The sequence below is a fragment of the Tachyglossus aculeatus genome, chromosome 17 (genome assembly GCF_015852505.1).
Source record: "Tachyglossus aculeatus isolate mTacAcu1 chromosome 17, mTacAcu1.pri, whole genome shotgun sequence".
In the NCBI taxonomy this organism is placed as follows: Eukaryota; Metazoa; Chordata; class Mammalia; order Monotremata; family Tachyglossidae; genus Tachyglossus; species Tachyglossus aculeatus.
In genome coordinates, this window is record NC_052082.1 from 55,735,176 (window position 1) to 55,763,031 (window position 27,856).

At 57.9% G+C, this 27,856-nt stretch overlaps 2 protein-coding genes and 1 non-coding gene across 4 annotated transcripts; 2 read left to right on the forward strand and 1 right to left on the reverse strand.

The window, feature by feature from the left end:
- On the forward strand, positions 1-10,081 carry BUD23 (BUD23 rRNA methyltransferase and ribosome maturation factor). 2 transcript variants are annotated; one of them, XM_038759451.1, is made up of 12 exons: positions 1-67; positions 3,621-3,658; positions 4,193-4,288; positions 4,391-4,473; positions 4,555-4,651; positions 5,970-6,066; positions 6,230-6,280; positions 7,204-7,289; positions 7,441-7,486; positions 7,906-7,967; positions 9,415-9,504; positions 9,602-10,081. In XM_038759451.1, exons 1-12 carry the CDS (start codon positions 20-22, stop codon positions 9,654-9,656), a joined length of 849 nt encoding a protein of 282 aa, XP_038615379.1. In that variant the 5' UTR covers positions 1-19; the 3' UTR covers positions 9,657-10,081. The 2 variants fall into 2 exon arrangements, with proteins under 2 accessions (XP_038615379.1, XP_038615377.1); XM_038759449.1 differs by lacking the exon at positions 1-67 and having other exon boundaries at positions 3,409-3,658.
- Positions 8,526-8,658, forward strand: LOC119939862. Its single transcript, XR_005454822.1, has one exon.
- STX1A (syntaxin 1A) lies at positions 10,034-27,521 on the reverse strand. Its single transcript, XM_038759452.1, has 10 exons — positions 27,442-27,521; positions 17,028-17,105; positions 16,434-16,533; positions 16,025-16,099; positions 15,013-15,086; positions 14,488-14,596; positions 14,089-14,162; positions 13,095-13,232; positions 11,495-11,605; positions 10,034-11,357 (listed from the first exon to the last, which is right to left on the reverse strand). Exons 1-10 carry the CDS (start codon positions 27,469-27,471, stop codon positions 11,280-11,282), a joined length of 867 nt encoding a protein of 288 aa, XP_038615380.1. The 5' UTR covers positions 27,472-27,521; the 3' UTR covers positions 10,034-11,279.
- Between the last annotated feature and the right edge of the window lie 335 nt (positions 27,522-27,856).

A 27,856-nucleotide genomic window follows, 5' to 3' on the forward strand; every position in this document is an offset into this window, starting at 1 on the left:
GGCGGCGGCGTGCGGAGCGATGGCGTGCAGCGGGCGGAGGCCCGAGCACCGCGGGCCCCCGGAGCTGGTGAGGGGCCCCACTCAATCAGTCAATCAATCAATCAATCAGTCGTATTTATTGAGCGCTTACTGTGTGCAGAGCACTGGACTAAGCGCTTGGGAAGTACAAGTTGGCAACATGTTGAGACAGTCCCTACCCAACAGTGGGCTCACAGTCTAAAAGGGGGAGACAGAGAACAAAACCAAACATACTAACAAAATAAAATAAATAGAATAGATATGGACAAGTAAAATAAGTAAATAAATAGAGTAATAAATATGTACAAACATATATACAGGTGCTGTGGGGAAAGGAAGGCGGTAAAATGAGGGGGATGGAGAGGGGGACGAGGGGGAGAGGAAGGAAGGGGCTCAGTCTGGGAAGGCCTCCTGGAGGAGGGGAGCTTCGCTCCTCAGAAATCCCTTGGCTCCCGAACGGGCCTCTTAATAATAAGAATGGTGTCTGGCTGGTAGCGCTTACTGTGTGCCAGGCACCGTTCTAAGCGCTGGGGGAGATACAATAATGGCATTTATTAAGCACTTACCATGTGCAAAGTACTGTTCTAAGCACTGGGGAGTTTACAAGGTGATCAGGTTGTCCCACGTGGGGCTCACACTCTTAATCCCTGTTTTACAGATGAGGTCACTGAGGCCCAGAGAAGTGAAGTGACTTGCCCAAAGTCACACAGCTGACAAGGGGTGGAGCCGGGATTTGAACCCATGACCTCTGACTCCAAAGCCCAGGCTCTTTCCACTGAGCCACGCTGCTTCTCTTCACCATCCCAGTGGACTCTACCCCCCCCATCCCCCTCTCCATCCCCCCCACCTTACCTCCTTCCCTTCCCCACAGCACCTGTATATATGTTTGTACATATTTATTACTCTATTTATTAATTTTACTTGTACATATCTATTCTATTTTATTTTGTTAGTATGTTTGGTTTTGTTCTCTGTCTCCCCCTTTTAGACTGTGAGCCCGCTGTTGGGTAGGGACTGTCTCTATATGTCGCCAACTTGGACTTCCCAAGCTCTTAGTACAGTGCTCTGCACACGGTAAGCGCTCAATAAATACGATTGATGATGATGATGATGATGACTCTCCCAAGCGCTTAGGACAATGCTCCGCCCATAGTGCACGCTCAATAAATACGGTTGAATGAATAAATGAACGTTTAGGACAGTGCTCGGCATTTTATAAGCGATCGATGAATCAATCAGTGATCGTCTCCCCTCTAAACTCCAAGCTCACTGTGGGCAGGAAATGTGCCTCTTTATTGCCCGATTGGACTCTCCCAAACGCTTAGGACAGTGCTCCGCCCACAGGGAGCGCCCAGTAAATATGATTAAATGAATAAATGAACGCTTAGCACAGTGTTTGGCACTCTAAGCGATCTATCAATCAATCAGTGATCGGCCCCCCCCTAAACTGGAAGTTCATTCATTCATTCAATCATATTTATTGAGCGCTTACTGTGTGCAGAGCACTGTACTAAGCGCTTGGGAAGTACAAGTTGGCAACATATAGAGACGGTCCCTAACCAACATTGGGGTTCGTTGTGGGCAGGAAATATTCCTCTTTACCGTTCTATTGGACTCTCCCAAGCGCATAGGAGAGTGCTCCGCACATGGTGTGCTCTCACTAAATAGGACTGAATGAATAAATCAACGCTTAGGACAGTGCTTGGCACTCCATAGGCGATCGATCAGTCAATCAGTGGTTGTCCCCTCCCTGTAGACTGTAAGCTGGTTGGGGACAGGGGATGTGTCTGTTTATTAATAACTGTAATTATAATTATGGTATTTATTAAGCGCTTAATATGTGCCAGGCACTGTACTAAGCACTGGGGTGGGTACAAGCAAATCGCGTTGGACACAGTCCCTCTATCCACTGCACCGTGCTGCATCTCGTTTTGGACTGTCCTAAGCGCTTAGGACAGGACTCTGCACAGAGTGCGCACTCAATAAATACGTTTGAGTGAAAAAGTGAACACTTAGGACAGTGCTTGTCACTTTATAAGCGATCAATCAATCAGTGATTGTCTCCTTCTCTAGAGTGTAAGCTCGTTGTGGGCAGGGAATATGTGTGTTATACTGTTGTGTTGTATTCTCCCAAGTGCTTAGTACAGTGCTCTGCACACAGTAGGCGCTCAGTAAATATGGTTGAATGAATAAATGAATGCTTAGGATAGTGCTCGGCACTCTATAACACTCAGTCAATCAGTGGTCGTTTCCTCTTCTGATAATTATGGAATTTGTTAAGCCTTACTGTATGCTAAGCACTGTTCTAAGTCCTGGGGTGGGTATAAGGTAATCGGGTTGTTCCACATGGGGCTCACAGTCTTAGTCCCGGTTTTACAGATGAGGTAACTGAGGCACAGAGAAGTGAAGTGACTTGCCCGAGATCACACAGCAGACAAGTGGCGGAGCTGGGATTAGAACCCAGGTCCTCTAACTCCCAAGCCCGGGCTCTTGCCACTAGGCCAGGGTGCTCCTCTAGACTGTAAGCTCTCTGTGGGTAGGAAATGTGTCTGTTATATTGTACTCTCCCAAACGCCTAGGACAGAACTCTGCACACAGTAAGCGCTCAATAAATAGGAATGAAGGCTCTTTATTGAGTGTTCTCTGCGTGCAGAGTATTGTCCTAAGGGCTTGGGAGAGTATCATACAACAGAATTAGGAGACGTGGTCTTTGCCCATACCATTGATAAATTGATTCTGGAAGACCCCTCCCCGGCCACGGGGACCCCTAGTCCCTGGGCATCTCCCAGGGGGGATCCCCGTCCCCCGTCCCACACTCATTCATTCATTTATTCATTCATTCAATCGTATTTATTCATCATCATCATCATCAATCGTATTTATTGAGCGCTTACCGTGTGCAGAGCACTGTACCAAGCGCTTGGGAAGTCCAAGTCGGCAACACATAGAGACGGTCCCTACCCAACAACGGGCTCACAGTCTGGAAGGGGGAGACAGACAACAAAACAAAGCATGCAGACGGGTGTCAGAATCATCAGAACAAATAGAATTATAGCTATATGCACATCATTAACAAAGTAAATAATAGTAAATATGTACAAGTAAAGTAAATAGAGTCATAAATCTGTACAAATATTTGCTGTGAGCCCACTGTTGGGTAGGGACTGTCTCTATATGTTGCCAACTTGTACTTCCCAAGCGCTTAGTACAGTGCTGTGCACACAGTAAGCGCTCAATAAATACGATTGATTGATTCTGTGGGGAGGGGAAGGAGGTAAGGCCGGGGTACTATACAAGTTCTGTGGGGAGGGGATGGAGGTAAGGCAGGGCGGGGGGGAGAACGGATGGGGAGGAAGAGAGGAAAAAGGGAGAAAACAGAGACAAGTCACAGCTTTTGTAGGGTCTGGGGTCCAAAATGCTTTCTAGATTTCTCTTCCCTCTAGCAAAGGGAACCAAGAGCAGCTGTCATGACAGCCCGTCAGAACAGGGAGGTGGAAAACCAGAGTTTCATCGGCAAAAGATGCAGTTTTGTAGACCTGGGATCGCCTCCTGATAATGAGCTCCCAGTGACAGCACTCACTCTCTTCTTCTCTCTGATACAGTTTTACAACGAGGACGAAGCTCGGAAATACACACAAAAGTAAGAGGTGGGGCACGCACCGTGGTCCTAGGAGCCGGAGACCTGGGGCCCTTATTCCGATATGATTGTGTGCTGTTTACCTCAGCCCTTAGTACAGCACTTGGCACGCCAATCATTCAATCAATCGTATTTATTGAGCGCTTACTGTGTGCAGAGCACCGTACTAAGCGCTTGGGAAGTACAAGTCGGCAACATATAGAGACAGTCCCTACCCAACAGTGGGCTCACAGTCTAAAAGCTTCGTAAGCGCTGGTCCATTTCTGCTTCCCTTCTGTCTCGCTGTGGGGCCCTCCCCGCTTCGGGGCTTCAGTTTTCTCATTTGTAAAATGTTTCTGTCCCTGGGGAACCAGGCTGGAGTATCCGGGTGGGACCTGCTTTTGGAGCCCGGGATTCGTGGGATCTTTGGGGATGGGGGAGTCAGCCCGGGCGAGGGAGAGGTTGGGCACCTTTTCTAGGTCGGGTGCAGGCGTGGCGTCTGTTGGCCAGGTGCCTCCTCCTCTGCCCCCACCCCCCTATCTTTTGTGATTTCCCCAGCTCCAGGATGATTGGCATCCAGACCCAGATGTCAGAGCGGGCTGTGGAGCTTCTGGCCTTGCCCGAGGAGCAGCCCTGTTTCCTGCTGGATGTCGGGTAAGGCGACCTTATCCCCACCCCGTCCTGCCCCCCGGGGCGTCCGTGGGGCATCCGAGCGGAGCGGTTCCAGCCCCGCTCCCTCCCTGTCGTGTCTTCCAGCTGCGGGTCGGGACTGAGCGGTGACTTCATCTCGGAGCAGGGGCACCACTGGGTGGGCATTGACATCAGCTCCGCCATGTTGGGTAAGTTGGCAAGAGGAGGCGCCGGGCCGGCTGCGCTTGGGGGAGGGCACCGCCCACCCTGACCCGTCTCCTCCCCCGTAGATGTGGCCGTGGAGCGAGAAGTGGAGGGAGACCTGCTCCTGGGGGACATGGGCCAGGGCATCCCCTTCCGGCCGGGCACCTTTGACGGCTGCATCAGGTGGGTCTCCTTTCTTGGTTTTCTGCCCCTTGGGTGGAGCCTAGAAAGTTCAACCACCCTGAAGTCTTGGAGCTTGAGGAAGGGTCCGGGCACTGCCAGCAGGATAATAATGATAACCGTTGTCTTTGTTGAGCGATTACTATGTGCCAGGCACTCTACTAAGCACCAGGGTGATCGGGTTGGACACTGTCCCTGTCCCACATAGAGCTCACAGTCTTAGTCCCCATTTTGCAGGTGTCACAGAGAAGGTACAGAGAAGGGAAGCGACTTGCCCTAGGTCACACAGCAGACAGGTGGCGGAGCCAGGATTAGAACCCAGGTCCTTCTGACGCCCAGGCCCCGGGCTCTATCCACTAAACTATGCTGTTTCCGAGTTGTTGATCTGCAAGCGGTGGATCAGGGAAGGAGGGGCGACTGCAGGGCCGGACGGGGGATCTGGTGGTCGAGGGGGATCCCTAGTAGAGCCTTGAGCGGCAACAAGGTCTCCGGAGCGGGATGGAGAAGCCCCGGGCCTTCCTTGAGCTATGAGGAGGCAAAGGCCAGTGGGAGAAAAGATGGGCTGGGGGATGCCCCTCCTCACCGCCCCCAGGGTGTGGTCAAAACCCTCGGGGAAGCAGGGTGAGTAGGCATCAGCGGTATCAAGTAAGAGTCAGAGTAAAGGCAAACCCATCACGTGTCTTAGGTGGGGAACGGGCAGGGGGACGGGAGCCTATTGGGGAAGCCCATGGAATAACCCCGACCAGGAGAGCTTCGTCTCTCCCCCCGCCCCTTAGGCTCTAAGCTCGTTATGGGCAAAGAATGTGTCTGCTATACTGTTCCGTTGTACTCTCCCAATTGCTTAGTACAGTGCTGTGCACACAGTAAGTGTTCAATAAATACCATTGACTAGCTGACAGGAGGAGGGTGAGAAGCTGAGCGAGAGGGCTACAAGCATTGGAGGAAGCAGCGTGGCATAGTGAGTAGATTGCGGGCTTGGGAGTCAGAAGGTCATGGGTTCTAATCCCGGCTCCACCACTTGCCTGCTGTGTGACTTTGGGCAAGGCACTTCGCTTCTCTGGGCTTCAGTTCCCTCATCTGTAAAATGGGGATTGAGACTGTGAGCCCCTCGGGGGACAGGGACTGGGTCCCACCCTATCGACTTGTATCCACCCCAGCGCTTAGAGCAGCCTGGCACATAGTAAGCGCTTGCAAATACCATCCGTATTATTGCCTCACTCGCTCAGCCCTGTGTGCCCGGGAAAAGAGCCTTGGCTTGGGGTAAGGGGCCTGCCCGGACCCCCGGAAGCCGCCCAGTGACCGTCTGCACCCTTTCTTTCAGCATCTCGGCGGTGCAGTGGCTGTGCAACGCAGATAAGAAGAGTCACAGCCCGGCCCGGCGCCTCTTTCAGTTCTTCTCCTCCCTTTATGCTGCTCTGGTGAGGCAGCTCTCCCCTGGTCACCCTCCTCATTGGGGTGGACGGTTTGGGGGCCACGAGGGTCTCCCCAACCCTGAGGCCAGGGGCGGTGGTGGGCCGGAGGGAGGCGGCGAGGATGGGGTTGACGAAGCCCCGCTCGCCTGTCTCCCACGGGTCCACGCAGGCGCGAGGAGCCCGAGCCGTCCTGCAGCTGTACCCCGAGAACGCGGAACAGGTGAGGGGCCCGTCTGGGGCGCGGGGAAGGCCGGGTGCCACAGCATGTCTTGGCTGTGCAGGCCGCTCTTCTGCCTCTGGCTTGGACTTCCTCATATCTGACAATTATCCTCCCCCGCTGCAAGGTGCCATTGACAGCACTTCTTCCTCTCCCTTATGTGTCGCTCTGACTCGCTCCCTTCATTCGTCTCATTCCCTCCAGCACTTATGTCCATATCTGTCATTTATTGATATAATAATAATAATGATGGTATTTGTTAAGCGCTTACTATGTGCCAAGCACTGTTCTCAGAGCTGGGGGCATACAAGGTGATCAGGTTGTCCCACGTGGGGCTCACAGTCTTCATCCCCATTTTACAGGTGAGGGAACTGAGGCCCAGAGAAGTGAAGTGACTTGCCCAAAGTCACACAGCTGACAATTGGCAGAGCTGGGATTTGAACCCATGACCTCTGATTCCAAAGCCCGCTCTTTCCACTGAGCCACGCTGCTTCTCTATTGATATTAATGTCTGACTCCCCCCTAGATTGTAAACTCGTTGTGGGCAGGGAACTGTTTATTGTTCTTTTGTCCTCTTTCAAGCGCTTTAGGACAGTGCTCTGCACATAGTAAGTGCTCAAAGAATCTGATTGAATGAGTGAATGAATGAACCCCTCCGTTAGGCCTCCTCACAGGGAAATGGCTGGGGGGGGGGTTCCCAGAGAGTGGGTGTGAAGGCCAAATGTTCCTGGGGAGGCCCCGGGTCCCAGGGTGACCTCCGGCGGGGCTGGTTGTTCCTCTGAGCTCTGGAAACTTGGGAACCGGCCCGGCCCAGCCGGGGAGTTGGTGGGGGGCTCGCCCTCCCGTCCAACTCCTCTCCTCAGGAAGCTGGCTGGGCTGGGGCTCTGTCGACTGATCCCCAAAACTTGTGTGTGTGTGTCCCCCAGCTGGAGCTGATCACCGCCCAGGCCATGAAGGCCGGCTTCCTGGGAGGATTGGTGGTTGATTACCCCAACAGCACCAAGGCCAAGAAGTGAGTCCAGTTCCCTCTGTCCCCTCCATCCCCTTTCTCCCCGTCTGCCTTCCCTCCATCCCCCTTCCATCCCCCTTCTCCGTATTCCCCCTTCTTCCCATCCCCATTGTCCGTCCCTCAGCCCTCGCTGAGCTGCACTCTCTCGTTGCAGGTTTTTCCTGTGTCTGTTTGCCGGGGTGGGAGGTCCACTGCCTGAGGTAAGGCTCCCAGTCTTTCCCAAGGAGTATCAGGGTGGGATTTGGGCTCCCAGTCCCTGCGGTGGGCTCCCCACCGCTTTGAGGGAGTCATTTCCCAGCCCTTGGCCCCTGGGAGGTTAGGCTCAGAACCAGGCCCAGCCAGCCTGAGGGCGGGAGATGGGCTTCCTGGCTCCCCGTGGGGGCCCACTGTGCCACTCCTCATAGCCCCAAGGTGAATCTTGAGCGAGCGGGAAGGGGGGCACCAGAAGTGGGTCTCCCCGAGATCAGGGTGGGCATGGAGGGAGGGCCGGATGGGAAGATTGAGCCCGGTGACGGGGCAGGAGGCCTGCTGGCTCTTCCCATTCCAGCCCCCCAGGAGCTCTGGCCTTTTGTGGGAGGGGCAGCCGGGGCCCCGGGCCTCTGACCTTGGGCTCTTGCAGGGCCTGGGCAGTCAATGTGCCGAAGGAGAGGAGCTGAAGGAGTCCAAATTCTCCAGAGAAAGGTAGAGGTGCCCGCCGGGCTCAGGAGCCTCTTGGCTCGGAGAGGAGAGGCGAGGGGAGGAACAGAGGTTATAACTGGGGTCGGGGAGCGCGAGGGAGCCCTTCTGGCTGATGGATGCAGGGCCTTGGGGAAGAACAGGACCTGGGTTTGGTTCAAGGTACCACCTTGGCCCCCTCTGACCATGGCCCCATCACTGCCAGCTGTTGGGATGATGGGCAAAGTGCGCCTCCGCTTCTGCCAGCTATGCAGTGACCCGCCTGGGGCTCTCAGAGCACCTGGTCACCGGCTGCTGGCCAGAGAAGGGAGGCTCCGGACCCAGAGCCCCGCGGCCCAGCTCCCCAAGTCCCCGAAAACTCACCGGCTGCTCCTCGGGACCAGGAGCGCACGGTGGGAAGGCAGGAGGGTCGGCGGAGGGCGGGGGCGTGGGAGGAGGGAGCTGGCAGACGGACGATCTTTCTTCACGGTCACGGTCGTGTGACCTTGGGTGAGGTGCTTCCCCTCGCTGGGCCTGTTGGGAGAAGGGCGAGCCCCAGGGGTCTGGTCCAGAGAAGGGGCGGCAGGCTCCCGGCCTTCAGCGGCTGTGGGGGTCACAGGCTCCCCCCAGCCGGGGCGAGGGGCCGAGAGCAGCAGCTGAGGAGAATCGTGGCAGCCGCCAGAGCTGGGGTTGCTGCATTTTCCGGCCTCAGACAAGCGGCCACTGGCCCTCCCTCTCCCCTTCTCCCTCCTCCCAGTCGTCTTCCCGAACTGGGTGGTGATGCTGCTCGTGGTATGGGGCATGGGTGGTCCCTGAGTGGGGCTGAGCCAGCTGGGTTCGCATACTTCCGTGGGGTCCAATTCCAGTGTGGGTAAGCTCCACTGAAGCCTCCTGCCCACCCTCGCCCCCTCCCAACCCTCGCTAGCCACAGGATTAACTTCTTCATTTCACTTCTGGGCCTGAGTTCCCTCATCTGTAAAATGGGGACTAAGAGTGTGAGCCCCAGGTGGGACAGGGACTGGGTCCAACCTGATTAACTTGCGTCTACCCCAACACTTAGTGCTGAGCACACAGTAAGCACCTAGCAACCTAACAAGTATTACTAGTATTATTTATTAGGGCAGCTCTGCTCTTCCCCCAGCCAGGAAATGGGAGCATAGGGTCTCCAAGGGGCTGTTTTGGGTTTTTTTTTAAATGGTATTTAAGTGCTTAACTCTGTGCCAGACACTGGGGTAGATACAAGCTAATCAGGTTGAGCCCGGTCCCCGTCCCACATGGGGCTCACATGCTTAGATGTGAGATGTGGTACCTGTAAAATGGGAAGAGAAGAGAAGGGACTTGCCCAAGGTCACCCAGTGGACAAGTGGTGGAACTGGGATGAGAACCCAAGTCCTTCTGACCCCCCGGGCCCGTGCTCTGTCTGTGAGGCCACGTCTGGGGTACCCCCGACCCCCTTCCTCCCCTCCCTCACTAGGCAGCGGTTCAAGACGGCCAAGGGCAAGTCGGTGAAGAAGAGCCGCGATTGGGTGTTGGAGAAGAAGGAACGGCGGAGGCGGCAGGGCAAGTGAGTGGAGGGCGAGCCCGGGTCTGCGATGGCAGAGGGGGGCGAGGGTCTCTGTCTCTCTCACACTCACATGGCCACCCCCCCATCTCTCCCCCAGGGAGGTGCGGGCCGATACCCGCTACACTGGCCGCAAACGGAGGCCTCGCTTCTGAGCCGGGACCATGGCGGGGAGCGGACGCCTGGGCCTCGGCCTCCTCCCCGCAGCGAGACTCAGGACTGTTCGCTGGGAGGGAGGACGGGCAGGCACAGAAAGTACTGCGGGCCCCGTGCCCCCGGAGTCTGCCAGCCGGGCCCCACCCTCACTGTCAGACCCAACAAAGCAGGAGCCATCGCTGCTCTGCCTGAGGTGTTGCTCCTGGCTGGCCCGGGCCTCCTGGCTCCCCCCTCACGGTCCTTGGTCTCGAAACCCAGGTCCAGGTGGCTGGGTTGGGTTGGGATGGAGACCCTCCCCAGCCGGCGTTGGGAGGAGGGGAAGGGCCAGAGCAGAGCTTCCCCGTCTCCTGCCCTAGTGAGGCGCCAGGAGCCAGGCCCGGGATGGATACAAATGTTTATTCTACATAAAAATTTCACAAAATGGCTGGCTGATTGCACCGTGAGCTTTGGTGAGGGGGTGGAGGGGGCGGGGGGGCGTAGAAAGAAGGCAACACGGACAGTTGTCACAGTCACTGGGCTGTCGCGGAGGCTCGGAAGCGGGACGGAGCACGGACACGCACGCACGCACACGCCTGCTGCGAGGAGAGTGGGGGAAGGGCTGGGCAGATGAACCAAAGCCCCAGTGCGGTTGGAGGGCGAGGCTACCCCTTTACTGAATACTGTGTCAGTGACTCCCCCGTCTCCTCCCACTCCCCCCTACATGCATGGCACCTCGATGACAGGGACAGAAGGGAGACGTGGTCCGGGGAGGGCCGGGCAGCAGCCCGCACATGCAACATCCGAGGAGGGTCCTGGGCACAAGTGGGGGGCGGGGGCTGGGGTCCCACTCTCCTCTGAGGCTGGCGGCGGGGACCCTGTCTAGCCCCCACCCTGCCAGCCACTTGGGCACAAGCCCAAGATGGGGAATGGTGCCTCACTGAGACTTGCAGGGGGGGATCGGGTTGGCCCGACCTGGGCTTGGCAGTGATGAGCTATTCTAGGCCTCTGACCCACCCTGCCTCTGCAGCCTTTCCCTGGTCCCCCTCCTCCCCCACTGTGCCGCCCTGTTGGGGGGTGGGGAGCAGAAAGGAGGGGGTCCCCCGGGTCTGAGGCTGCTGCAGGCTACTCAGTGCCCTCACCCCGACCACCGGGATGGGGCCTGGAGGCCACGCACGGGGAAGGAGCCGGAAAGGGGATGGGGGAGGACTGGACCCTGGAGGGGTGGGGCGAGGCAGGGGATGGGGACCGGGATCCTCCCCGTGAGGAGGGGCTCCAAGCTGGCAGCCCCCCGAGGTGGGGAACGGAGGGAGTCCGGGCTGGGCGAGGGGAGGCACCACCACGGCCACACGAGGGCTGGCCCAGCTTGCCCGCGTGCTTGAAGGCGTGGGGTGGGAAGGGCGGCTATCCTGCCCTCCCTGCCCACCGGCCTGCCCGGTTCCCTGGGGGCTCCTCCCCCCTCACCGCCACAGCCACCCCCATCATACAGATACACATAGTGACACCACGGGGTCATGCACACAACACGGCCTGGCTGGGCCGGGCCGGGCCCAGGGGGCGGTGGGGACGGGAGAGAGCAGCTTGGGGCTCCGAGTCCAGGGGCGAGGATGGCAGGGAGGGCGGCTCCGGATGGTGGGCAGAGAGAGCTAGCTGAAGATGCCACCAAACGTGGAGGCGATGATGACGCCCAGCACCACGCAGCAGACGATGATCATGATCTTCTTCTGCGGGGGGACGAGGGGGCGCGGAACGGGAAGGAGAGGTCAGGGTATCAGCTGCCAGCCCCGGGGGGTGGGGGCTGGGGTCTCTTTTGCCCCCCGGGGCCTGGCAGGCCGACGGGGGTCACGTCCGTCCCACTCACCTGCCGGGCTTTGCTCTGGTACTTGACGGCTTTCTTGGTGTCGGACACGGCGCGTTCCACGTAGTCCACGGAATGTTCCACGTTGTACTCGATGCGGTCGATCATCTCCCCCTGGGGGGTCGAGGGGACGGGGGTGGGCGAGGGGGGCGGCTCCACGGGCCGGGGGTGACCCGGTCCCTGAGCCTGGGGGGCACCTGAGGCGGGAGAGAAAGAGAGGGAAAGGGTCGGGGGAGAGATAGGGCTTCCGCGGAGGGGGTCCGCGCAGAGTCCACGGACCCCCAATCTTCCGCCTCCAGCCCGCGGACCCCTGGTCGTCGCCCAGGAGAGGGTGAGGCCGTCAGGAAGCCCCGGGGAGAGCAGAGAAGAGCAGGGTTGGGGAGGAGAAGGGGGAATGAAAAGCCGGCCAAATGGGGTCACCATGCTTACCCCCCACTTCCAGGGTCAACCCAGATGGGGAAATCCCCAGGCCCAGGCCCCCTCCCCTCCCCAAGACACCCCAGCCTGTCTCCTCCTGTCAAGCTGCTATCAGGTCAGTCCCTCCAGGAAGGCCTCCGCAGGTAACTGGAGTGCCTGGGTCAGTCCTCAGCTCTGGCCACTGAACCTGGACTAGGGCTCTCCGGGCCCACCTCTGCCATCCACGCTTTGGGGGTCTGACCTCTGCCCGCTTGTCTGCCTGGGACTGTATCACCCTGCTAAGGTGTGGCCTACTGATTAGAACCCGGGCCCTGGGAGTCATAGGAGCCGGGTTCTAATCCCACTCCTCCAGTTGCCTGCCGGGGGCTTCAGGCCAGCCCTTTCCCTTCTCGGTGCCTCAGTTCCCTCGAATGTAAAATGGGGATTAAGACTGCGAGCACGACAAGGATTGTGTCTGACCTGATTACCTTACATCTACCCTGGCGCTTAAAACGGTTCTTGGCACCTAGTAAGCGCTTAACAAATACCACTATTGTTATTACAATTGCCACTAACAATGATAATTATTACAATAAGGCAGATGGTCAGCTCCTGCCGGTGGGCGCTTGGCTTCTCCCTTTCCTGGCTCTGCCCTCGTCAGGGGGCCGGTTGGTCGGCTGGACAGACGGACCAGATCTCCTCCGGGAGGGACCCGACACCCAGGATGGAGGCATGCGGTGAGCAGGGGGGACCCCCCCGCTCCATTTTGGAGTGGAGCCATGCAGCGGGCAGGGCCGTGCGGGGGAGTGGGGAGGGGCCATGCAGGAGGCGGGGCCACCCCCTTGGCACATGCACCTGGGTACCCAGGCGGGTGTTACCTGAGGCCTCCATCCAGGGGCAGCGTGTGGGGCGGAAACAGGTGGTGGGGGGTTAGAGCAGCCCAGGGCCGAGCTGGGGGAATCCCTCCACCCCCACTGGGGGGAAGGGTTGGCGAACAGGGGGCACCCTGACCCCGCTCGGGGCGCAGAGGGTGGCGTCTGGCGAGGCCCAGGGTCAGCAGGAGAGCCAGCCGGGGCGGTGGGGTCGCCAGGCGGGCCGGGATAGGGCAGGCGTGGGGAAGGGACAGACCGGGCCCCTGCCCCGGACCCCCGGGGAGGGGATGGGGGGGGAGGGTGGGGCGCGAGCAGGGCCCCAGGGGGATCCTCACCTGGCTCTCCACTAGCATGGCCATATCCATGAACATATCATGGAGTTCCCGGATGCTGGTCTCCAGCTTGATGATCTCGCTGTGCCGGGTCTCGATCTCACTCAACGCCTGCTTGGTGATGTTGGAGTCCATGATGATCTGGGGAGTCGGCGGGTAGGGGAGATTGGCACGGTCACTCCAGACCCAGAGACCCCCACGGCACCCCCCGAGCCCCCTTTCCGGCCCCCCGCTCCCCTCAGGCCCAGCCTAGAGTCTTCCCTCCTCCTCCATAATTCGTCTGCTGTCTGCCACCTCTGCGTTCTCCCTCGGACCCTGCCCCTTTCTCAAAGGGGAAGCATGAGAACCGGTAGGTGGGGATTCCCTCTCCAGACATCCGCCCTTCACGCCCATCTCCCATCCCTAACTCTTGAACTCTGACCCCTCCTCCTGCCTTCCGATCCTTCCATCCATCGGTCAACTGCTACACTGTAAGTCCCTTGAGGAGGGCAGGGATGGTCTCCATTTCTGCTGTACTTTCCCGGATTGCTGATAACCTTCTAATAATAATAATAGTAATTGCTGATAACCTTATAATAATAATAATAGTAATTGTAGTATTTGTTAAGCCCTTGCTGTGTGCCAGGCACTGTACTAAGCACTGGGGTGGATACAAGCAAATCAGGTTGGACCACGGTCCCTGTCCCACACGGGGCCCACTATCTTAATCCCCATTTTACAGATGAGGTAATGGGCCCAGAGAAGTGAAATGACTCGCCCAAGGTCACACAACGGGCACGTGGCAGAGCCAGGATTAGAACCCAGATCCTCCTGGCTCCTAGGCCCGTGCTCTATCCGCTGAGCTACTTCTAGCCTCTCCCTCATCCTAGAAGTAGATGATGAGATCCTTTACTTAGCACACGCTGGGTGTGATGCCGCGTGCTTGGCTGCTACAGGGAGAGACAGCTTAGGGCTGGGGGTGGGAGAGGATGGAGGGTGAGAGTGGTCTGAGGCTCACCCCCGAGGCAAAGATGGCGGGGTTCCCACTCTCCAACATGTCCTCCAGCTCCTCGCTGGTGGTGGTCCTGCCGGCTGGGGAAGGGAGGAGGAGGGAGCAAGTTGAGGCCTTTCTGTCTTTCAGCCCTGCCCACCCCCCGGGGGTTGGGGTGGAAGGGACAATGGGCACCGAGGCCAACTGGAGTTGGGCAGAGGAAGGACTCCAGCTGGCCGGGGGGAGGTGGCCCGTGGCCCGTGCCTGGCGACTCCGTCAGGGCTGGCAAGGGTGTGGGTTTTGAGGCTGGGCCTGGGCCTTTGGGGACAAGCTATGCTGCGTGGCTGCGCCCAGCCGGCTCGGGGGGCGGGCAGGAGGTGGGCCGAGGAGCGCGTCCCCCCCAGGTCCGCCCCTCAGGGCCCTCACTGATCTCCAGCTGCCTCTGGATGCGACCCTTGCAGCGCTCGCGGTAGTCGGACTGGGTGGCGTTGTATTCTGACATCACCTCCACGAACTTGCGGGACAGGGTGGAGTGCTGGGGGGGGCGGGCAGGGGGCACGGGGGCTCAGTGCAGGTCTCCACCTGCCCTACCCGCCCCGGCCCGTAGCCCCTCGGCCCACCCAGTCTCTTGCTGGGGAGCGGAGGGCTGCGGGGATAGACTGCACAACCAACTCCCTAGACAGTCTCGTATACACAATAACACACAAACACACACACACATACATGTCACTTCCCCTATACATGTCAATTCCCCTCACGCTTACACTGACACAGCATCAAACCCAGTCATCATCCACAGGCAGTCCCAGTCCCATCCCCAGGGCCACACATGGGGATACGTGTTCATGTATGCACATACACACACATGCACATGCACACACACTCTCTCTCTCTCTCTCTCCCCTCCCACCCCACAACCACCAAGATGCTTGCCCCCAACCAGCTTCCTACCTGTGTTTTCCTGATTCTCAGATCGGCAGACGATCGGTTTAGTCCCTCCTCCTGCTCGATGCTCTGCTCGATACCTGTTGGGGAGACCCCTTGTTACTCCTAATGTCTGGCCGGGGGGCACCCAAGCGACATCCCGGGAGAGGTTGGGGAGGAACTAAACTAAATACGCTATTGATGCCCGTCTACTTGCTCTGTTTTGTTGTCTGTCTCCCCCTTCTAGACTGTGAGCCCGTTGTTGGATAGGGATTGTCTCTTATCAGTTGCTGAACTGTACTTTCCAAGTGCTTAGTACAGTGCTGCACACAGTAAGCGCTCAACAAATATGACTGAATGAATAAACGAACCAGTGCCCTCCTCCTAGGGGGTGTGGCTGACGGGCAGGACCTACCTGCCTACCTACCTGGGCTGCTGGGGTGAGGGGGACACTGAGAAGCCACTGGAAAAGGCAACATTCATTCACTCATTCAGTCAATCAATCGTATTTATTGAGCTCTTACTGTGTGCAGAACACTATACTGAGCACTTGGGAGAGTGCTACAGAACAATAAACAGACACATTCCCTGCCCACAATGAGCTTAGAGTCTAGAATAATAATAATAATGGTCTCCCCCTTCTAGACTGTGAGCCTGCTGTTGGGTAGGGACTGTCTCTATGTGTTGCCAATTTGTACTTCCCAAGCGCTTAGTACAGTGCTCTGCACATAGTAAGTGCTCAATAAATACGATTGATTGATTGATTGAATAATGATGATGGCATTTATTAAGCACTTACTATGTGCAAAGCACTGTTCTAAGCACTGGGGAGGTTACAAGGTGATCAGCTTGTCCCATGGGAGGCTCAGTCTTTATCCCCATTTTACAGATGAGGGAACTGAGAAGGTCCTTGGGCCCCCGAGCTCTGACCTGGGGCTACTGGGGAGGGGGCGCCTGGGTTGGGCGGGGTGAATCCCAGGGGAGGGTGGGGGGGTCCGGGCTCCGGGGCCTGGTAGGGGCAGGGGAGATCCAGACTCACTCTTCAGCTTGGACCGCACTTTGTTGGCTGTCTTTTTGATGTCTGCCATGAGCTCCTCCAGCTCTTCCTTGGTCTCTAGGGGAGCAGAGGACAGTGTGGACCACTGGCAAGTGGAGTCTGCCCCAGGTCCGGCCCCCCAGGGAGGGGTCTCCAGGCCCTCAGGAGCCCCAGACCAAACCCGCCTGTCCCTCCAGTCGGGGCGGCGCCTGGGCCCAGATTCTTTTCTTGGCCCGTGGGCGCACAACCATAGCTGTGTTATCTTGAGCACAGAGGGAGGGTCAGAAGGACCCCCACTGGGCACAGCCTGGTTCGATTCTACCTCTCAGTCCTGCCCTGGTCCCCTACCCACCCTGTCCCTACCCACTTGCCCTCCTGCCTCCCCACCCCACCCCCACCAGTGCCCACTCACTCTCGTCGGGGTTCGGGGAGGCCAGGATGGCGCTGTGTTTGCGTTTCACTTCCTCCACGTTCTCTGAGATCTTGTCAATGAAGCCCCGGATCTCCTCCACCTGGAGGCGGGGGGAGGCCCGCGGACCGGGGGTCAGAGGTCAGAGGTCAAGCGGGAGAGTTGGGGGCACCCCTGCACCCGCACCATCACACAGACATATAGGCATGTGCATGCCTGTTTCTCACATGCACACACACAGTGAGCTGCAGCCCAGATTAGGGCTGTAGCAGCCCAGGGCTATGGAAGCCACGGTTCCCCACCTGCTGAAGGTCTCCCCCTCTGCCCCCTGCTCCTCTTTTCCCACCCCCACTCCTGGAGCCATTTTCATCCATCCGTGACCTCAGGTGGCGATGGGGGTAGTCGAGATTAGCCCCACTCCTCTGAGCCCCCGGTTCTCCCTTCTCCAGCCCACCCTAGCACATGGCTCTCGGGGCAGTTCCCGCTGGGACCCCCGAGACCCCAACCCCCTCCAGCTTTATGCTCCGGGGCCGGGCCGGGGCGGGGGGTGGCGGAGGAGGCGGATGGGGGCTGCGGGGGCCCGCTGGGTGCTCCCACCTGCTCAAAGAACTCATCCATGAAGCGGTCTCTGTCCACGCTGACTGTGACCTCGTCATCATCGTCGCTGTCCTTGGCCTGCAGCACACAAACACACACACACACACAAGCTGGTCAGCACTGGCCTGGGCCCAATCCCTCCCTCTCCCAGCCTGCACAGAATGGGCCTCAGCTCTGCCCAACCTCCCCCCGGCCTTGGCACCGAGTGGCAGTGCCAGCTACTCTGTGCAGAAATGGCGGGGGATGGGGGGGTTGCACCCACTCATCCCCCTCTCTCAAGCTCCTTCAGGCTACTTTTTTTATATATATATAGCATTTATTAAGCGCTTGCTATGTGCAAAGCACTGTTGTAAGCGCGGGGGGGTTACAAGGTGATCAGGTTGTCCCACGGGGGGCTCACAGTCTTCATCCCCATTTTACAGATGAGGGAACTGAGGCCCAGAGAAGTTAAGTGACTTGCCCAAAGTCACACAGGTGACAGTTGGCGGAGCTGGGATTTGAACCCACGACCTCTGACTCCAAAGCCCGGGCTCTTTCCACTGAGCCACGCTGCTTCTCGAAAAACAGGGGGCTCCAGAGGCACAGGGGAGGGCTGGGCAGGCTGCGGGTAGAAGAAACCTCCCCTTGCTGGGGATGATGATGATGATGGTATTTGTTAAGCACTTTGTGTCAAGCACTGTTTTAAGCACTGGGGTAGATAATAATAATAATAATAATAATAATGGCATTTATTAAGTGCTTACTATGTGCAAAGCACTGTTCTAAGCGCTGGAGAGGTTACAAGATGATCAGGTTGTCCCACGTGGGGCTCACAGTCAATCCCCATTTTACAGATGAGCTAACTGAGGCACAGAGAAGTGAAGTGACTTGCCCAAAGTCACACAGCTGACAAGTGGCGGAGCCGGGATTTGAACCCTTGACCTCTGACTCCAAAGCCCGGGCTCTTTCCACTGAGCCACGCAGATACAAGCTAATCAGATTGGACACCTTCCTTGTCCCACGTGGAGCTCTCAGTCTTAATCCCCATTTTACAGAGGAGGGAACTGAGCCCCGGGGACGAGAGGTGATTTGCTCAAGGTCACGCAGCGGACCAGCGGTGGAGCCGGGATTAGAACTCAATCCTTCTGACTCCCAGGCTCAACTTCTACCCACTAGGCCAAGCTGCTTCCACAACGAAGCCTGCCACCCTTTTCTCACCGTGGTCAGGAGCAGAGGGCACCTGTGGCAGCCCGGGTCATCCCGGGTCACGCCGGGCCAGCGAGGGGGGTGGGAGTAGTGGGTGGGAGCGGTTTGGGGGGGTGGATGCCATGGTCCCCTCCCCATGCTGCTGAGGCTGGGGCTGCGAGGTGGCCGCCTGCTCCACCCGGTGCCCCCGGGCACCACGGCACCCTCGTGGGGAGAAGGTGCCCGTGACGGCAGCAGCTGCCGCCCAGGCCCGGGAGAACAAGGCTTCCCGTCAGGAGTAATTACACATTTGGCTTCTCCGGCTCAGCCTCCGGAGCGCCCTCCACGCTGTCACCAGCCCTCCCTCCCGGGCCCTTTTGTCTGTGTCTCCATCAACGTGGCTCTCGGAGGCCGGGGGGCGGAAGTATCCCCGTTTTCCAGGCAGGGAAACTGAGGCTCGGAGTGAAGGCGAGAGTTCTGGACCAGAATCCCTGGTCTCCCGGGCTTCTGGTATCCCAAACAGGCTTTAGTCGGTCTGGTCAGCCCGGCACGGTCTTCGGCCTGATGCCCAGAGCCCAGCCGCTGCTGGAGGCAGAGGGGCATGGGGAAGGGTCGTCTCGCTCAGCCTAAGGAGGTGGCCCTTTGACCTCCTCCCGGCTGGCTGTGGGGGCGAGGCCCGATGTGGCAGCTAGTAGGTTGGCCCCAAAGATGAGCTGGACTGTGGGCAAATGGGGGTCCCAGCGGGGGTCGTGGCAGTCCCCTGCCGGCTCTCCGGGGAACCTGAGTCACCAGTGCCCACCTTCGTACCTGGGAGAGTGGCCACGGCCAAATGCTTGCTGCCTCGGCCCACCCTCAGGCATGTGTGGGTACACACGGGGCCAAACATGCACACACGACACAGGGATGCATGTACCCCCACTGCCAAACCATGTCCTCTCCCCTCACCGCCACCGAGGACACACACGGACACACACGTGGCCACACACAGGCACGTCTGCGTCTCCCGCCCCAGGCCGGGGCGCCGCACGGGGAAACAGGCAGGGCGGAGAGGAGGCTGGGCCTTCTCCAGCTGTTGTTCGGTGCCAGCCCTGCCAGGGTTGGGAGGCCGGAACCTCTGCCGGGCCGGGCCGCCCGGAAAATCAGATGTGATCCGCGGGCGGCTGGCCTGTCAGGCTGCCTCCCACAAACACTAAAATAGACCCCCGAGGCAGTGCCAAGCGCCCCCTCGCCCACGCTGGGGAGGAGCCGGCGGCGGGGGGGAGGAGAGGGATGGGATCGGTGGGAGGGAGAGAGGGCCAGACTGGGTCTGTACCCCTTAAACACTTTGATATCCCAACCCTGCCCCACGGCACTTATGTCCATATCCTTATACTCTGTTGTCTCCCCTACCTCTGTCTTATTTTAATGTCTATCTCCTCTCCTAGATCGAAAGCTCCTTGAGGGCAAGGACTGTGTCTACCAACTTTGTGGCACCCTCCCAGGCGCTTAGTACAGTGCTCTGCACATGGTAAGTGATCAATAAATACCACTGCTGAATGGATTAGGAAGGGGAGTGGGGCAGACAGAGGGAGAGGGGGTCCCAGGGGAGAGGGTGGGAGCAGAGGGGAGTTGGAGGGGATGAAGGGGTTGTGATATGCCGATCCCCGACTCTGAGCCCTTTCCTTGCCTCACGGGATCCAGCTCCTCATGGGGAGACCGAGGCCTCGTTCTTCCCGCCAGCCGGGAGCAACAGCTGCATGGGAAGCAGGCTTCTAGACTGTGAGCCCACTGTTGGGTAGGGACCGTCTCTATATGTTGCAAACTTGTACTTCCCAAGCGCTTAGTACAGTGCTCTGCACACAGTAAGCGCTCAATAAATACGATTGAATGAATCCTGCCGGGCAGCCCTGGGCACTAGCGCCAGTATCAGGCTTCCGGCCCTGGAGCGGAGTGACTTCTTGATTTGATTTGATTGATTTAATGGCATTTATTAAGCGCTTACTATGTGCAAAGCACTGTTCTAAGTGCTGGGGAGGTTACAAGGTGATCAGGTTGTCCCACAGGGGGCTCACAGTCTTAATCCCCATTTTACAGATGAGGGAACTGAGGCACAGAGAAGTGAAGTGACTTGCCCAAAGTCACACAGCTGACAGTTGGCGGAGCAGGGATTTGAACCCATGACCTCTGACTCCAAAGCCCGGGCTCTTTCCACTGAGCCACGCTGCTTCCCTAACTCTAACCCGAACCTTAACCCAACCTTTCTCCTTCTCCCCAACCCCTGGATCTGGGGAGAGTAGAGTGGCTTAGTGAATCGAACCCGTGCCTGGGAGTCAGAAGGACCTGGGTTCTAATCCCAGCTTTGCCACTCGTCGGCTGTGTGACCTTGGGCAAGTCACTTAACTTCTCTGGGCCTCAGTTCCCTCATCTGTAAAATGGGGATTAAGAGCGTGAGCTCCATGTGGGACAGGGACTGTGTCCATCCCGATTACCTTGTATCTACCCCGGCACTTAGAACGGTGCTTGGCATATAGTAAGCACTTAACAAGTACCATAACTATTATTATTAGGAATCACGGGAATGTGAAAATCAATCAATTATATTTATTGAGTGCTAACAGTAATAATTAATCATGGTATTTGTTAATCAATCAATCGTATTTATTGAGCGCTTACTGTGTGCAGAGCACTGTACTAAGCGCTTGGGAAGTACAAGTTGGCAACATATAGAGACAGTCCCTACCCAACAGTGGGCTCACAGTCTAAAAGGGGGAGACAGAGAACAAAACCATACACACTAACAAAATAAAATAAATAGAATAGATATGTACAAGTAAAATAAATAAATAAATAGAGTAATAAATATGTACAAACATATATACATATATACAGGTGCTGTGGGGAAGGGAAGGAGGTAAGATGGGGGGGATGGAGAGGGGAGATGGAGCGTTAAACACTCACTATGTGCCAAACAAGCTCTGGGGTAGTGAGAAGTTAATCAGGTTAGACACAGTCCCTGTCCCCCGTGGGGCTCACACTCTTGATCCCCATTTTCCAAATGAGATAACTGGGGCACAGAGAAGTTAGGTGACTTGCCTCACGACACACAGCAGATGTGTGGCGGAGCTGGGATTAAAACCCAGGTCCTTCTGACTCCCAGTCCTGGGCTCTAAACACGAAGCCACACTGCTTCTCTGTACTAAGCACTCGGCAGAGTACAATATAACGGAGTTGGTAGACCTATTCCCTGCCCACAGCGAGCTGACAGAAACCCATCCCTGACCTGAACCCAAACCTCTAACCTTAACCCCTAAAATGAACACTTTAACACTAACTCTAATTTCAGCCCTAACTTCAACCTTAACCCCCAACCGTAAACTCGGCCCTAACCCTTAACCGTAACCTCAAATCCATAACCCCTTTTCCCTAACCCCTAACCCCACGCCCTCAAATAAAATTTCCTTTTGACCCCAGCGAGGCTCAAGAGATACCAAACATGATGATGGGGAATCAGTTTGGCCAGATCAGGGCAGGACGATTGGCTGGTGGGGGGGCCTATGCCCAGGGACCCCATGACTCTGTGACATCTTGAGCCCGCTGTTGGGTAGGGACCGTCTCTATATGTTGCCAACTTGTACTTCCCAAGCGCTTAGTACAGTGCTCTGCACACAGTAAGCGCTCAATAAATACGATTGAATGAATGAATCTTGTGGCTTGGGGGTTCCTGAGGAATCCTGTGCCCGGTGCTCAGCTTCAGCCTACTGGAGTCCTGCTCCGCCCGACCCCCTTGCCAATTCCTGGCCGGATCTGGGCCACCTACTTGTCCCCCACGGCCCCAGGGCTCCTCTGCTCCCTCACCTCTGCACAGGTACACGGCAGGATTTGGGCTTGGGTAGAGGGACCACCCAGCACGATCCCAGCAACCTCTGGCTTACTGCACCTGCCCCAACACCTGTGCCCGCCCTCTGTCAGGTCCCGAACACGTCAGTCTCCACACAGGCCAGGCCTGGACCTGGGGAATTTGGTCTGGGCAGGAGGCCAACCCTTGACCCCATGACCTGAACCACAGAACTACCCCCACTGGGGCAGGGAGAGGGGCTGTCTGGCAACCAGATCCTGCCTTGGTGCCCATCCAAACTCCACCCCAAGCTTGGCAAATCCAATCCCAGGCACTGCCACCCCATCGCAGCGCCTTTACCCTGCAAACCCCAGAAAAGAGCTACCTCCCCCTCTTTCTTGACCTCTCTGTCTCTAATGCGCTCTTCCCAACTCCTTCACCTTGGGCTCCAGGCAGGGGTTTGCAGGTGCTGAGGTCAGTCTTCCAGTAACTGCCCCGCTGTCCTCTTGCCCTGCCAGCCCCACTGTCCCTTTTAGACTTTTAGACTGTGAGCCCACTGTTGGGTAGGTACTGTCTCTATATGTTGCTAACTTGTACTTCCCAAGCGCTTAGTACAGTGCTCTGCACACAGTGAGCGCTCAATAAATACGACTGATGATGATGATGATGTCCCTTTGCCCATTGAGGCTGCCCCTGCCAGCAGCACCCCCTCGCCAGCCCCCATAACACCAGGCTGAGTTCCACGCCGTCTGCTGCTCCGAGCTACTTGGAGACTATTTTGGGAAGCCAGGAGCCAAGGAGGAAGGTTTGTTTCTTTTTTTATGGTATTTTTTTAAGTGCTTACTATGTGCCAGGCACAGTACTAAGCGCTAAGGTAGATACAAGTTAAACGGGTTGGACACAGTCCTTGTCCCAAATAGGGCTCGGAGACTTAATCCCCATTTTACAGACGAGGTAACTGAGGCACAGAGAGGTTAAGTGACTTGCCCGAGGTCACACGGCAGACATCGCGGACCGGGATTAGAACCCAGGTTCTCCTGGCTCCCGGGCCTGTGCTCTATCCACTAGGCTATGCTGCTTCTCAATGATGTGAGAGAAAGGTGGAGCTAGCTAATGGGGGGGCCAGCTGAAGGTCATTAATTAATTCATCCATTCAATCGTATTTATTGAGCGCTTACTGTGTGCAGAGCACTGTACTAAGCACTTGGGAAGTACAAGTTGGCAACATATAGAGACGGTCCCTTCCCAACAACGGGCTCACAGTCTAGAAGGGGGAGACAGACCTGGAAACTCCCCCATGGCCAAGGCCTCGGGGGAACCTGGGAAGGGAAAAGCCCCCTCAAGCCACGGTAGCTATGGCCCACTGGTATTCTGGGGAAGGAGGGGGGCTCTACCCTGGTGCCTCTGCCCTAGTTCCTTGCCTGGTTCTCCTGCCCCTTCAAAATCAGGACTCTGAGAAGAACTAGTTCTGGGCACCTGGGGTAAGTGGAGGGCAAACCCCCATGGGTGTTGGGCCAACTGAATAAGGCTGGACCTGGCCTAAAGGGCCAGTGTGGGTTCGGCTTGGGCCCCTGAGGAAATCTGGGCCCACAGGAGGAAGGTGGAACAACCACTGAATCCCTGCCTGAAACTGGGCCTCCGCCACCTCAGGGCAGCCTGAGGGCCCAGACTCCCCTGCAGCCCCCACACTCCACACCCTCCGAGGCCCCATTCCCCCACCACCCCCGCCGGGCTCCCCAGACAGCTATTTAAAACCCAGCGCTGTGAGGAGGGTGGCAACAGCTCCTGGCGCTGTCTCTCGGAAGCCAGAGCTGCCAGGCCCGCTGCCTCCTGAGGCCCAGGAACAGCAGGCTCCCCCGTCCCCCGCCCCCCAACTTCCACCAGTCCCTGCTAAGAAGCCACCCTTCAGAGGTGGCGGAGGCGCAGGTGAGAGGAACTGAGGCAGCTCTTGGCTCCCGCCGCCGCTGCCCCAGGGCCAGAGCTGGACCTGCCTCACCTCCAGGGCCAAGGCACATACGCAGCCCCTCTCCAAGACTCCCCATGGACCAGCGCATTCAGAGCGGATTAGGAGGGGACGTTTGCTTTCTCCCTGAGGCCAGACCTCCTGGGGCTGTTCAGGAGAAGCGGCGTCATCCGCTTCCAAAGGTGGGGGTCCGTCCCCAATTCCTTCCCCATCTTGGGACCCTGAGCCTCATTTTCCCCTCTGGGGGAGTGGGGATAATAATAATAATAATGATGGCATTTATTAAGCGCTTATTATGTGCAAAGCACTGTTCTAAGCGCTGGGGAGGTTACAAGGTGATCAGGTTGTCTCACAGGGGGCTCACAGTCTTAATCCCCATTTTTACAGATGAGGTAACTGAGGCACAGAGAAGTTAAGTGACATGCCCAAAGTCACATAGCTGACAATTGGCGGAGAGCTCACCTCCTCCAGGAGGCCTTCCCAGACTGAGCCCCTTCCTTCCTCTCCCCCTCGACCCTCTCTCCATCCCCCCATCTTACCTCTTTCCCTTCCCCACAGCACCTGTATATATGTATATATGTTTGTACATATTTATTACTCTATTTATTTATTTATTTATTTATTTTACTTGTACATACATATTCTATTTATTTTATTTTGTTAGTATGTTTGGTTTTGTTCTCTGTCTCCCCCTTTTAGACTGTGAGCCACTGTTGGGTAGGGACTGTCTCTATATGTTGCCAACTTGTACTTCCCAAGCGCTTAGTACAGTGCTTTGCACACAGTAAGCGCTCAATAAATACGATTGATTGATTGATTGATTGATTGATTGTGGGCTCACAGTCTAAAAGTCATTACCCTATTCGAGGGCAGGGGTGCGGGAGGACCAGCTGGGTCCTGGGCCCTTCCCAGCAGGTAGCGGGGCCGCTCCGTCACCTCCCTGGCTGGATCTCTGCCGTTATCCACCCTGTCTCCCCCAGCACCCCAGTCCCCATCCCATTCAGGAACCCAGACTCTAGCAGCAGGGGCTGTGTAAAAAATATCCTAGGCCCAGTGATGACATCAGAACCCATCCTGCCCATCCATCCCGTGGGTGCCGCCCGGCCTGAGCAAGGATGAGCAAGGTGGAGGGCCTCTAGGCCAAATCACTTTCTCCCTGAGGCCAGACTTCCTGGAGAAGGGGCATCATCCTCTTCCTAAGGTGGGGGTCCCTCCCCAGTTCCTTCCCCACCTTGGGACCCTGATCCCAGTTTCCCCTCTGGGGGAGTGGGGATGGCCTGTCCTGGGTTGAGGGGAGGGGGTCTGTTCTGATACAATGCTCCCATGCCACTGACCAAGGTGGCTGATGGAGAAGGGGCATGGGGCATCAGAGATGACATGAAAAGGGTCTGGGGCCTAGAAACTGCTCCGTGGCTACACCTCAGCAGTGCTGGCTGCAGTCAGCTGTGGCCAGGGGTGGGGGTGGAGGATGTGAAGGGACAGGCCAGGTGGGAGCTAATGAGCAGGTCTGGCTTGCTAATTATGTGATCTTCCTGTCTCGTTTTCCCATATTCCCCATCCCTGAAGTGGCTTCAGGAGCCCGTTTAGTTTGCTGAGGGGTGGTGGTGGTGGTGTGTGTGTGTGCGTGTGTGTGTGTGCATGTGTGTGTGCATGTGTGTGTGTATATGTGTTGGAAGCTTCATTTTGCTGTGGGAGGGAAAGGAGGGAGCCCAGAGCTGAGAAGGGGGCGAGGCGAGAAGGGGAAGTGTCGGGGAGAGAGGAGAAGGCAGTGGAAGGAGGAAGGGGGTGCAGATTCTCAATCCATCAATGGTATTTATTGAGCCCTTACTGTGTGCTTACTATTCCCTGGGGAGTCTCCACTGCTCAAGGCCCAGAAGTGAAGGGAACTGGACAACTGGACCAACCGCACCAATTGGATTTGGCCCAGAATCAATCTGACTTAGATAGCGCCCAGCAATTGAGTACCACTCAACCTGGACCAAAGGATGCCCAGGCAGGAAGTGCTGGATTAGGGTGGAGAGGGCAGGGGCTCCCTTCCCCCTGACCCATATCTGTTCCCACTGTACTAAGTGCTCAGTACAGCGCTCTGCATGCAGTAAGAGCTCAGTAAATATGATTGACCGAGTGTGGCCCCAGTGGGGTGGGGGTTCCCGGCCTTAACCAGGCCTCTGGTCCCCTGGAAGAGCCACCCCCAGCCTCCCATGAGGGCAACCCCCAGAATTGGGAGGAACAGGATGCTGTGGAGGCCAGTGCCCTGGATAATCCACCCACTGGAGAATCAGCAGCCCCTGGATAATGGGGGCTCAGCCGGCCTCATGGCTCAGATGGCAAGGAGCAGGCTCTCTCTACCCGGGTGGGAAATGGAAAATCCGGCGGACAGGTGGCATTCCAGAAATAATACCCAAACCCACTGATCCTTCTGCTTCCCGGAAGCAACCTCCCCTCGGACTCTTCCTCCCCACCATCCCGTCCCCCGTTCCTGTGGGAGAACAGGCCAAGGAGCCCCCCCTCCTCCAAATTTCTTGCTGGAACTTTTACTCCTCTCCACCACCCCCGCGGTCTTCTTGGCCGCCACATACTTCTGAGCCTCTCTGGGATGCGGATCGTCTCTCCCCGTCTGTGCCCATCTCTTCCCACCACAGACGCCCGCCCACCTTGTGGCCGGGGAGACTTCTCCGGGCGACGGGGAATCGGATGGACGGGAGCGTGGGATCGGTGGGAAGTGGGGGGGGAAATCCGTGAGCAACCCCCAGGGCCGGGCTGCGGGAACTCCGTCGGTGGTGAGGAGGGGGTGCGAAGGCCCCCCTTGGGGAAGGGGGCTGTGGGGAGGCAACGGGGAAGAGGGGGCCCACCAGGTTGGAACAGAGACCCCGGGTAACATCATCAATCGTATCTATTGAGCGCTTACTGTGTGCAGAGCACTGTACTAAGCGCTGTACTAAGGTAACAGAGACAGGTCTGGCCCAGTGGCCCCCTCCCCAGCCCCTAGACCCCCACTCTCCATCCCGGGGGAAGGACAGGGGAGACAGCGACAAGTGTCCCTACCCCGAGGACTTCGGGATGAGGGACCTGAGTTGGAATAAGGGGGAGAAGGCAGGGGGGAAAGCCGGGGGAGGGAAAGATTTTTGTCCTCAATATGTAGCAGAGGGCAGAGGGGCGAGCCGAGGACCTTGGACAGCTCTGGGCCCAGCAGGACCGGTCCCCTCGAGCCCCCGGGAAACTTCGGGCTGTTTTTCCGGTGGCGGTGGTGGGGGTGGTGCTGGGGGTCCTCTGAGGAGCCGGGGGATCGGAGGGGGAGTGGGGCAGCCCCGCCACCCCCCTAAGCGAGAGGTGGTCCCCCCGGGGACCTCAGCATCCTCGCCCCCTGGCCGGCTGGTCCTGGGGGCCCGGGCGCCCCTTCCTCCGGTCTCCCCCAGCCTGGGGTGGGGGGGTGTCCCCGTGCCCCCCGCCCCCCCCCGGGGGCGCCCACTGACCGTGCGGAGCTCCTGCGTGCGGTCCTTCATGCTCCCGGGGCGGCGGGCTGGGCCGGGCAGGGGCGGGCAGGGCTGGGCCGGGCCGGGCTGGGCTGGGCAGGGCCGGGCCGGGCTGGGCTGGGCTGGGCCGGGCGGGGCGGGGCGGGGCGGGGCGGGGGCTCCGCTGGCCCAGCTCGCATGCGCGGCCGGGCCGCTGCAGATGCGCGGCGCCTCCCTTCGCCCCGCCCCGGGCCCCGGGCCCCGGGCCCCCTCCCTACCTCCCCGCCAGTCCAGGCCTTCCTCCAGGACCCTCCCTCAGGATCCTCCTCCAGGCCCCGCCCCCAGGCCCCTCCTCCAGGCCCCTCCCCCAGGACCCTTCCCCAGGATCCTCCCTCAGGACCCCCCCAGGACCCTCTCCCAGGATCCCCCCCAGGAC

Excerpts from the sequence above, each read along its gene's own strand:
- BUD23 (XM_038759449.1), top strand. The coding sequence starts at position 3,486 with ATGACAGCCCGTCAGAACAGGGAGGTGGAAAACCAGAGTTTCATCGGC. Across the intron at positions 4,289-4,390 it reads TGTTTCCTGCTGGATGTCGG|CTGCGGGTCGGGACTGAGCG; the intron begins GTAAGGCGACCT and ends CGTGTCTTCCAG. Across the intron at positions 7,290-7,440 it reads AACAGCACCAAGGCCAAGAA|GTTTTTCCTGTGTCTGTTTG; the intron begins GTGAGTCCAGTT and ends CTCTCGTTGCAG.
- STX1A (XM_038759452.1), bottom strand. The coding sequence starts at position 27,471 with ATGAAGGACCGCACGCAGGAGCTCCGCACG. Across the intron at positions 17,106-27,441 it reads GCACGCAGGAGCTCCGCACG|GCCAAGGACAGCGACGATGA; the intron begins GTCAGTGGGCGC and ends TGTGTGCTGCAG. Across the intron at positions 11,358-11,494 it reads ACCAGAGCAAAGCCCGGCAG|AAGAAGATCATGATCATCGT; the intron begins GTGAGTGGGACG and ends GTCCCCCCGCAG.